We start from the raw sequence: 12240 nt of genomic DNA, 5'->3' as shown, positions 1-12240 counted from the left end.
GGTGCTGAGTTACATCTGATGCTTTACTTCTCAGATGACCCACCCAAAGAACTGATACACCAGTTATTTTATTTGTGATTGGGGAAAACCGCTGTATTCCTTGGGTACATTAACCTCTCCTTCGAATCTGGTTGCGCTGTATCTGCACATCACTATGCACCATGTCTGGGCACACACACTCAGCTGGACAGGTACTAAGGGTTGTTGTACTATTTCCCTCCACCCTCTGAGTACCAAATATCAACTAATTTTCTCATGAAATGATATATAATGTATTTAAGTTCTTCAACTTAAGATTTCCACTCATGAAATAAGCAAATTAGCAATAATAAAACAGTATAAAAAAGAGCAAAATTTCCACTCTGTGACACTTAATACTGCACTATTCCTTTGCTGAGCTCCCTAATTTAAATGCATCACTACTACTGAGCAAAACTAAGTAACCACAAAAACCTATTCCACTTCCTATTGCAAATGGCATGTGGTTTGTATTTGCACGGCTTTTTATTTGAGTTCTAATTAGGTGATGTTTTTATCTGGCAGGAAACATTAACAAATCTTCAGAGTGTTTCAAGTATACACATTGTTAATAGTGAGTTTTGTTTTACAAACTATCAGGCTTTCTTGACCGTAACACTTTTTTGGTGTTGCTAAATTGAAGTAAGAGTTTTTGTCCTAGAGAAATTCCAGAACTGGATGCTTCTGTTTAACATTTTGTCTTAGCCTGCTCTGATCAAGCCTGGTTCCATCCCTAATGCCGCTACAGTTCCACAGCACGTCTAGTTCTCCTACATTTATTCTTTATGTAATTCAAAGGTCTGGTCTAGCTTGTAAAAGCGCTTTCAGATTCCAACATACATTAGGAGAAAAATCAAACCTGCCATGCTGGCTTAAGAGAACTTGTGTATAATCTCTAAGAAGAGATGTTTTACTTTTCACACAGAAGACAGGAGACTATTTGTGGATCTCTAAGTCCAATTTAATGAACTAGCAATATATTTTATTGTCATGCAAACATATTCAATGGAGAAGATGTGAAAAGCCTTTACAGCTATGCAACCTTTTGTAACTTCATACAGGACTAAGCAAAGGGATAAAGAACCCATTTCTCCACAGGCCTTTCTTTCTCCCCCTGCATCTAAAAATCTTTATATGAAGAAGATAGCAGAAAACCAGATTTACAGATATTAGGAGCTCCAAGAACTGATTCATGCTATATAAATTTAAAGCAAACTTGTAAGTTTGCATCTGTCATGTAAAAGTGACACAAACTGAAATCCATTAGCAATTCCAACTAGTCATAGGGTTTATTATTTGCCTATTTGAAAACCTGATCTAAAAAGCAGTTTTGAGAGACCAATTTTTCAACAAGGTTCTTGATTTCCAGATACTGAAGGAGCTACCTGAATTAACAATATTCATATTTTTGAGTATTAAGCACAAGTTTACTGAGAAGGCAGAACAGGAGGACATTAAAGAGAATTTAGTTTTTTTTGCCAGCTTTCATCTGCTTTTCCCAACCCCCTTTCCCACTGGGTTTGAATTCATAAATTTCCTAAACCATCTACAACTGACATTTGGGCTACATCTTCCTCATTAAATAATGGAGAAAGTTTAATACATTTCAAAAACATAAGTGTGAATATAAATCTAGTACCTGAAGATTTCAGCTTCAAGTCTTTGGTTTCATGGAAAAACAATCAAAAGGTAAAGAAATAGAAGCAAACTGCAGACTTATATGCAAATTTCTTTGATACAGACATACATGACAATGTATTAATATCATGTATGTGTGAAAAGGTTATTTTTTAAACGTTTATATACATGGTAATTTCAAGTACACCTGTGTCAAGAATGGCTTCCTGATTTTCGTATCTAGACTAAAAGCTTGAAAGAGAAGCTAGCAATATCCCTTTAAGTAGAAATTACTAGATTTGCATGGGTTTTGAACTACCTAAATACTGTACATTGTGCATCAGAGATGGCTTCAAAGTCAGATTAGCACAGGAATGATTTTAGGCTTGTCACATAAAAAAATAACTGAAGCAGTAGTTTGGAAAAGAGTTCAGGATACAACCAAAAGCATTAAGATTTTCAAGTATCTGAAATGATGTGCCCCAGCAAGAGACTAACTCTGAAGTTGAAGGACCTTCACCTTCTGTAACACATTGGAGGACTACAAGAAGTGGGATATTTCCTTCAATGGCCTTTAGTCAGGTACACTCAGGTCACTTACAGCTCAAACTTTTATGCAACTTCCATGTCGTTGCAAAAACTCTGGAATAACAAATTTTGTTCCTATAGCCTGGCTCTGGCGTGATGATCAGCATGCACATGATATTCTTTTAATCTTTAGGAAACAACACACTTTGGAAATAATCTAATATCTGAAGGAAAAAAACCCATAAATACAGATGTTGCCTCATAGTGCAAGGAAATATTACCTATAAAGGCTTTTCAGTCTTGTTTTTAATGAGCTTACCAAGTGGTATCTCTTATTTTCACAGTGCTTTTGTGAAGATTGCTGCTTGTAGTTACTAGAGAAAAATAATCTCAATTTATTTTCATTCCTTAATAAGACCTGCACATTAAGTTATATTTGTAAATATGTAGGAAGCCCACCGCTGAGCCTTTTCATATCATCATTTTAAAACTACAAGAATTACATCTCAACAGATGATTTTACTAAACACATTATAGAAGGACATGATCTCCATCTATAGTTCTAAGTTCTCTGCTACCCTTCCCTCGCGCCTCCCTTGCCTCAGTCATCTGTGTCCCTCACACCAGCCACATCCACTGTTACTACTTTTCTATCTCACTGGATCCAAAGTATTTCCCAGCTGTTCATTACTTACCATGATTTTAAAAACCATTGTTATGTTCTGTTAAAAAGCTGAGACTTTTTCAATATTCTTATTGCAAAAATGAAAACAAACAGCAATTTGTAAACTTGATGGTTTCAGATTCTCTAAGAATTTTAGAATTCTCCGTCTAACACAATTCTCAGTTGCATCCACAAACAGCAAAACGACAGATTATAAATGATAAATAACAAATGCAGGACTTTTTGGCATAGGCTGAAGTATAAACATCAAAGGAAGCTTTTCAACAAAAATAGCTCGTACGAATACTGTGTAAAAGAAAAAATACATTTTCTTTGAGAATTTTTTTTTTTTCCCTCATAATTTAACCGTTAGCTGGGGATTCCACTTCAATTCCTGTGCAGCTTGATTATTTGGACACAATAAATTGCATAAGAATGCAATTTGCAAAGAATTGCAAAAATGGTTTCACAGATTATTTAAACAGAAATTTGACAGACAGAAGGATGAGGTATGGAAAAAAGGGCATTATAGCTTCTGTGTAGCTGGGAAGTTTAACCTAGTTTGAACATACAGATTTCCAGAACTGCTACAAAAAGTACTATTTGATCTATTTTAACATCCTATGATAATAATTTCTAAATGTTTTTTTTAAAATGTTCAGTAAGACTAAAGAGCCTCTGAGAACTAAAATTCCATGATTTAAATTAATCCATACTTCAATCTTAGCATTTAAAACATTAACAACAAATGAAGTAAAAATCTAATTGTAGAAATTTTAGCTGACTTTATAGAACAGAACCCTCAGATTCTGTTTGCAAAGGCAGCCAACGAAACAAAGCATTCTATTTTTCTCGGCTTTATTTTTTTTTCCTGGAACCACATTAACTCTGCTTTTCTAAACCATCTTTTCTGAGGGCCGAAGCAAACAACAGCAGTGCAACCAAGGCACAGAAAGGCAGTTCAGAACAATTAATCAATGTCATGTAGATAGAAAATGACGAATGTTTTTTCACCACTGCTGTCCTGTGAGCTGCCTGGAGGAAGCTGGCGCTGGGACTCAGCTGTATCACCTTGCTCTTATCACGCTCAGTTGAATGCAAGTAAACCACACATTGCCACTGCAGTTTGATTAGGACAAAACTGAATCCATTACAATCCCTTTCCTGCATTTTGATTATCCCTTGGAGAGACCTGAAATTTGTCCCCAAAAAGAGAAAAAAGACAAAAGGGTTCAGCGGAAGTGCTGCTCAAGCTTTCTAGCACAGGAGAAAATGCATTTCTGTGTCTGTACTGGGCCACTGCAAATACTGCATGGCTGATGACATGCTGTACAGCATACCCTATACAACTGCTCTGGACAATATAGTCTATTTTGATTCTTTTACCATCAGTAAAACTGTAAGCAATTGCACCTTTCACTGATGTTTGTGCAACATGCAGGGCAAGCCTGCAGTCTGCGAGCTAAGACACCTCTCATTGCAAGACCCCTATCACTAAGATGCTGTTTAGGCCAAACTAATCATATTTTTTCAGTTTATAACTTGATTCATCTGGAAGGATTTAACCAAACCCAAAGATTCCATGCAGTCTCCTTGCACCCGTATCCACAATGTCTACTTAAAGGTCAAAATGATCCATGGCAACAAACTTGCAATATGAAGGACTACCCTGCCTTTCAAGACACCTTGGTGTCTCCTTCCCTCTTTAATTATGAAAAGGACTGAAAGAGCTACTGAAGGAGGCCAGCAATCAAGGTCTTTCAAGGTTTCCTTCTTTTCCTGTGGAAGAGCTTTATGAAGCTGAGAAAAGTAATAACATGGTACCCAAAGCATTCTTTATTCTGAACCCTGTTGAAATTTAAGAACCTTACGAAAGATCTCACTGGAATTACTCCCAAGGGACCTGCTAGAAAACTGCAGTGGATTTGGGGCTAAAGACACCTTAACTACTGAACTACTGGTAAGAAATATCTTTACAAATCCCTCAGAATGTATTGTAAGTGATAGTCCTACATGCCTTCAGTTACACATCAGTAAGCTCTGACACTGCTCTTTACAATAAGGTTGTCCTCATTTGAGGCTAACAATTTAAACACTATCTACTTTTCCGCTCTAGTTTAGACTAACTGGACGCCCTAACTTTATACAACACTGAGGTCCAGCATGCAACTGAAAAAAATCCCAAGTCTCAAAGGCATTACTCTGGAGGAGTTGGCTAGAAAGTAGTTTTCCTATACCATCTACTAAAAAAGAAAAATGAAAGATAGAAATCATCTGTGGTGGGATCATGGGCATTTCCCTTAAACTCAATAATTTATCCTTAATCCTCCCATTCATCTTCTTAAACTATAAGCACCTGCAGCTGTACGCAGATTGTCACCTTCCTATTTGGCCACTTCTTACTGAATCCCCAACACAATGAAATACAATGAGCAGTTTCTTTATGAAGCTGTAATGACTGCCTTTTGGTATTATCCATCTGATCTGTGACATCCTTCTTCCATTGGCTGCCTACTTTTATAAATTAGGCATCTCTCTGCCAACTCCCTACTGCTGCATCACTCTTCACCCTCTTTGAAACTATGTTGGGGTTCTACCTTTTCCTTTCATGCTTTGAGTATTGGCATGTTTCAACACCCCAAGAAAAACTCTGAATTAGGCTGCTGCAAAGTCTATAGAGCCAGCTGAGTAAGGTAGGAGAGCTACCTAAGATAATATGCACGCACTGCAAATGACTCAGATTCCCAGCGTAGCTCAGGTACCACAAATAGCTGCCACAGGGAATGGTGAAGGCCAGATACCTATTCCTCCATGTATAGCTGCAGCAGCCCAGCTCACTCACCTAGAACTAATCTTAATTCACTGCTTTTTGTAGTAGAGATCCTAAACTGTATAGTCTTGTCCCAATCTTTCTCTCTGCACTTGTGACAGAATTCTGACAAAACTAGATTGTTGCTGCTGTATGATTTGTATTTCCCTTGCAGAACTTGCAAAGGGGGCGCAGAGAATGGCACAAGTAGTTCTCCTGTCAGATACAGAACCTCTTTTTCTATGCAATAGAACAGCCATGGGAAGAGATTCTCTCAATTTAGTGTCTGAAATACATACTTAGAGACATTTCTGAAAAGCCAGCAGGATGATTTTAAGCTGCAGATTTCAAAAGATACAGTTTAAAACATGGAAGATTTAGTGTGATCTCAAAAATCCAAGTTTTAACAACTTAGATTTTAAAACCAAGCATCACTTTCGCAGGTATCATTTGTAAGTAAACAAGTGACAGCATTTTATAGACACCATGTCACAGCTGTAGACAGGCAAAACAGATGCTAAAATCTCAATCTGGAAACAATTACCCAACTGGGATGCAAAATACTGAAGTATTTCAGTATAAGATCAAAACATTCAGACAGATTAATTGTGCTAGCATTGTTATCCTACTTTTAAGAATGCTTTCTAGGTAGACAAATTAGCATTTTACAGTTTGTAAACTCACAAACAGCTCAATTATGGAGACTGGGGAGTTAAAAGATAATCAAGGATTTTATGGGGCTTAGTCATGTGAGCTCTACTTCAGTTTTGCTGTGCTAGCGCCTTTTAGCACCGTAGAAAATCAAATCAAGGTTTTATTTCCACTGCAAGGCAGTATCAAGAATACAAAATGCTGACAATATGCTGTTTTACTGCTAATAGAATCTGCTTGCATAAAGATCTGGGTTTTAACTTAATTCATTGTTACTGAAAAGATTCTGTGGGCCCTTTAAAATAATTTCGGCAAGCATTTCATTTATTCAGTAAATGCTTGAGACTACCAAATGAGAATACTATTCTGTATATAGTTTTTCATCTACCTAACTTAGCAGGAATATTTCAACAAACAACAAAACGAAAATACATGTCTGGACCATTAATAAGAAAAAGATTCTGCTTTGGCATCTCAGTTTCAATTTCCAAAATAAAGACATATTCAAGCTATTAAAAGGGCTGCTTAAGTAGAGTCTTGTACTATGCAGAAAGTCTACAATACAAGACTCGTGCCTGAGAAAACAATTTTTCTGGCAATAAAATATCATCTCCCTTCCTTCTCCAGTTTCTTCATTTTTACTGCTTGCTTAGCAGTTACAGCATATCCAACATGCTGATGCTATTTTGTTCCACTTCACTGTACACCAGCTTCAAGTCTCTCTTCCATGAGAAGGAAAACCAATTTTGCAGAATACATGAGTACAAAGAGACTATCTCTTCCTCCCCCTCCAAAATCTAAACCAAACCAACTGAAATTATCCATATGTTTTAATATACAAATATATGAATTTTAATATAGAAAACTTTATTTACCCAACTACTTGCAAAGTTGGGTATCAAGCTGATATTCAGTGGCAAATTAAGAAGTATAATTAGGTGAAACTTTCATTGCCTCTCTCCAGATCTTTGGACCTAGATTAAATCTTTCTTATTGCAACCCACAGAATTTGCAAACACTGCACAACCAGCGCAGGCTGCAGCAGGAATGGTAAAGGAGGGAGGATAATTTGCAAATCCCATCCTTTGGCTTCTAACAGCTTCATTTTATTGTTAGAATAGAGATCAAAACATTCACTCTTTTTTTATGGCTGAGAAAACAGATCTATTTTTACAACAAGTAACCTGGCATCAAGCAGCTGAGAAAATTAGTTAGTTCACACTGCAGAATAAAAACATTTTGACATGCATAAAGCAGCCAGCTTTGGATATCTGTAAGCTCAACCTCTTCTACAGAGCAAATCCAAATACAATCAGTGCTTTAGCACCACTTCAGGCATATGCCCAAAAGCTTAGAAAGCATCTGATAGAGACTTTTAAGTCAGCCTTACTATTTTACTCAGAATTAGAAATCCAAGAGAATAATTTCTCTTTACTGGGGAAAAAGCCAGGGCCATGTCTGAAAGATGCTTTCAAGATAAAAAAAACATTTCAAATGCATTTCATAGCACCAAATTCCTCTTTCACAACTCATTAAAATACTGAAAACAAATGCCATCATGGGGACACCGGTCAGATTACTGCAAGGGCAATGTCAAATTACCAAGACGAATATTTAAGTCGCTATTTTTACAAAGAAAAAAAATGTGAAAAACGGAAGACGGGGAAATTTGTACTTATAGTAACATGTCCTGAGGAAAAAAAGATTTTTGGAACCAGGAAGGAGAAGGATCAAAGTCTGACAGAATGCTCTTTTAGTGTTCATCTACATTAAGAAACATTGCTATGTAAGTATCAATAAACACCTACTGCCCTGATGGGTTTGTGTCATCCGTGAACAATTAATATTCCACAAAGGATTACAAAGGAAAAGGAAATTACAGTTTCTCTCAGAACCTTCTTTAACACTGGAAATAACGGATAGAGAATCCTAGATTAAAGTGGCAATTTTATATAACATATAGAAACAGAGAGAATGGGTAAAAGAATCGAAAGGGGAACTTTAATGATTAAGAGAAGGAGACAGAAGAAAAAAGAGCTGTAACAAGATTTGTTATGGGGATAATGTTAGGAAATATGAGCTAATAAAGAGAAAGGAAGGAAGGGGTTACAGCAAAAGTGATCTTGAAGGTCAACTGGGTTGTGTTCACTACTTCAAAGCACATAGTTTCTGCAGTTGTCTTCAGAAAGTCACTGCAGCTAGACTAGAATTCTCGAGACAGGCACACCTTCCAGTCATTTCACACATTTGGCAAATGTCAAATGATCTAGGTAATGTTAAATAATGTGCATATTCTAACAAATGTCATTGCACTTATTTCACTTCACACTCTATGACATTGAAATTTAATGAGTTGCAGCAAGGAGACCTTAGCCAGCCTTGTCCAGAAAGAGAAGCTGAACAGAATGCAAGCAAAGTACAAATGCACCAATGCATATGTACCAAGAAGTGGCAAAACCTAAGAATAGGCAAATAAAACTTATTTAAGGACATAAAGCCAAAGCATGAAGGGAAGAAATTATTTGTCAGGTAAAACTGACTGTAGTGCCTTTAGGAAAGCAGTTCCTGCTCAAAAGTTGTCATGGCTGATGGCTAGAAGATGTAAATGTAAAACCAATGTAACTGAGCGCGGATGCTGCTTTCATATTCATAATTAGGTCTGGTAAGAGAGAGAATATTCCATCTACATCAATATTTCTCTATAGCTTCTCTAAGCCTGTTGACCTCATCTTTTTTTCAACATTCACATAAATTTTTGTACACTTTCCCCCAATTTATCCAAGTTATTTTTCAATTGTTCAGGTCAGGGCCACGTATTACCATGAGTTTATTAACTTATCAGCAGAAATGAGCCTCATTTCTGAGGTTCCTCTCCCTTGGTCCTGTCAGTCTGTGAAGAAAAATGGTCTTCAAAGACAACAAGTTCACCATCAAGTAAGAGTTCAACAATAGTGAGTAAATACTTAGTGGTTAAGTGAAAAAGGTAAGAAATAAAAACCCATAAAAATATAACTATTTAATCTCCTTTGATTAAAAAAAAAAAAGACTGGGAGAGTCTGAAAGAAAGTGCAGTTCTACAGGAACAAGAGGGCAAGACTTGTCATTCGTGACCAGTTTTATGTTCATCCTCTTGCATGACTATCCCATGACAGTCATGGACATAATTCTGTCTATAAATCAAGGAATATTTGACTACTTGCAAAGAAATGTATTTTCAAGGCTTACCAAACAGAACTAACTGAAACCACTAATAAGCACTATTTCAGTCTTCAAAACCTCGCTTGAGCAATTTATCTTCTGATTTTGGGTTATCCCTGATGACAACTAAAGCCTTTTCACATGTATCAAATTCAAGGTGAAACTTATAACACCTATACTTATAAACCTAGTACTTACCAATTTTATCTAAATTTACAGTGTATCAAAATAGCATCTTCCATACTTCAATGGATTAAGTTCATGTCTGTTTCAAGTTCATGATCTTTGAAACTATTTCCAATTTACAGAGCAATCACCACACTGCCAGCTACAACATCCACGCACGTATTCATGATTCATTTCAAAAATATAGCATAGTTCAGGAGGGCTACAAAAAAACTTATGCCATCACTTGACAATTATGATACTTCAGAACATTACTTCTGTTAAAATTAAGAGAATGTTAATAGCATTGTTATGGTCTTAAATTCTAGTGCCTCAAAAATGCTTTGATGCAGAAGTTCTCACCAAAATTACAGCACGAAGCTACGCAAGACAGAAGCCCACTTACAATACACCTCTGCAGACATTAATATGTATTTTTAACATGAATTTTGCATAGATAGGTATTTCCCAGTGGTCTGCGGACATAGAAAAATTCTTTAGAGCGGCTGAAAGATTTATTTACTTTTTTTTTAACACTTATGTCATTTTAGAAGTATTTTAGATTTCAATTTAATGATAACAGCAGTGTAACACAACCATTGCTGCGTCACAACTGCATTTAAATATACCTTCTTCTACAGGAATTGGTTTCTCCAGGAGAAAAACTGTCTGTTTCCAGTGCGTTTTGGTACACTGGGGACCAGTTGAAAACAAGACCTGCAACGGAACAGTTCAAGAGTTTGATTAAGAACAGCATTTCTGATATCACACAACATCAATCAATTACCAAACACGCATGCAAATGAAGTGTATGCTACAGCAAAAGAGACTCCCTGCCAAACACCTTGAGGCAGAATAAAATACAAAACCACCCTCATCTCCCAAAGACACTTAAAATGCACAACCCCAAATACTCACCTTATTTTGACAGTTCTTCTCAAAAAAGATATCAAAATACCCAGCAATTGCCTATAAAAAGAAGCAAATGCAAATATAATAAAGGAATAGTAGTGATACTTAAGAAAAAGTCTATCAATATATACATTTATTGGGATTTCTATTCCATTTCATGCCTTCACTGAGAGAAACAAGATTAGACTTATGCTAGAAATCCTAAGTCAAAAAAAAAAAAACCAGTCATCGCACATTTGTCGTACTTGAGAATATTCAGCCCACTGAAAATGCACTTTATTACATACCAACTTTTTGTCTGAGTTTCCACAATAACCCACACATGAACTGCAACTAGAATTTCAAAGAACACAGACTTTCAGATGTGCAGACCCCAAAAAAGCATCAAATTCCATCCTTCTCCCCTACAGCTACCACAGCCATCACTAAATTAACACACAGCACGAGGGATTCTGCATGACATGCTCACTCTTTGCATAGCTAAACACTATTTTCCATAAAAGCTCCCTGTGAACTGAGGCAGAGAATGAACAGGCAGGAAATATTTCTCCTTCCTCTATTACACACACAGATAAGACAAAAGATTCCCAAATACTTCATGCTGGCCTTTCCAGCAGTTGGCAGTTTCTAATAGTAACTCTCCATAGGATTCCTCGGAACACTTATGCTGTCCCTCCTGCCATCCCACTCCTGAGCTCAAAAAGAGCCTCTCTCTTCAGTACATAGTTCATTAGTGGAAGAAAAAGAGAAAAGAGGCACAAAATACCTGCACACAAAGCAGGATATCGACAGTACTAGTTATGCAGTCTTTTAATACTAGCCTGTTTTTTTGACAGAAAAGCCTTATGAGTCCCAGAAATTCAAAGAACTCAAAGATGAGTTCTTTGATGCTACTAAAAGGCATTTCTATGCCACAGTTTCACCTCTGAAATCCTGTCCATGCTCACCTTTATTTGCTTTCTACTGTCTTCTACAAAAAGCAAATCAGATCAAGGCAGTTATGCTTTTCTATTATGTCAGCCTTAAGAAATGACCTAGAATAGAGCTTTTGAGTAACTTAAACTACAGCAGCTGGGGACTTCATCCCAGTGACAGCAGGAAGGGACCTTCTGCACATCACCTATAGTACGTTCAAACAAGATATGTACCAATTCCATGATGGCAAGCCCGTTGCATGAAAACTAACTGCAAACAACTGATTATAACCCTCCTCTCACAGCATTAGTATTTTTCTCCTACTCTAGGAAACTGGTCATTCTCAAGGGTTACAAAAGACAGTTTCTGGATCGTGGCCTTCATACTCACTCAGAGACAGACTATGAAAGGAAAGCAAAAAGTCAAATATGCTTACAAATCCAGGTAAACTGAACGGCTCAAGGCTTTATCATTATGAAATATGTAAACTGAATGACAGCTAAACCATTCTGGCATTTTTCCCTCTAACTTCAGAACAGATTTCACCAACATGGTGGAGAACAGAGCATGCTAAAGCACCTGTGTTTGCTTTTCAGCTAAGGGCACTCCAGAGAAGCCTGGCAAATTCCAAATTCTGATGTGGGCAAATATTCTTAAAAATAAGAAGCAAGGAGACACTAAGGGAGCTTCATGACAAATGAGCACCAGATGGTGGAAACGGTGACTCTTCCATCCCTATCACTCATTGAGTCCTAACACTCAA

At 36.8% G+C, this 12240-nt stretch overlaps 1 protein-coding gene across 1 annotated transcript in view; it reads right to left on the bottom strand.

The window, feature by feature from the left end:
* Window positions 1-12240, bottom strand: part of PRMT3 (protein arginine methyltransferase 3) — a gene marked incomplete at its 3' end in the record, with an annotated part of 65208 nt that overhangs the window by 329 nt on the left and 52639 nt on the right. The window contains exons 14-15 of the mRNA XM_080618504.1: window positions 10569-10619; window positions 10280-10367 (exon numbers count right to left, since the gene is read on the bottom strand). Of these exons, the coding sequence (XP_080474630.1) occupies window positions 10280-10367; window positions 10569-10619 (139 nt within the window). The remainder of the gene's footprint in view (window positions 1-10279; window positions 10368-10568; window positions 10620-12240) is intronic.

Source organism: Psittacula echo (assembly GCF_963264785.1).
Source record: "Psittacula echo genome assembly, chromosome: 5".
NCBI classification, from domain to species: domain Eukaryota; kingdom Metazoa; phylum Chordata; class Aves; order Psittaciformes; family Psittacidae; genus Psittacula; species Psittacula echo.
This window is presented reverse-complemented; position numbering and strand designations above follow the sequence as displayed.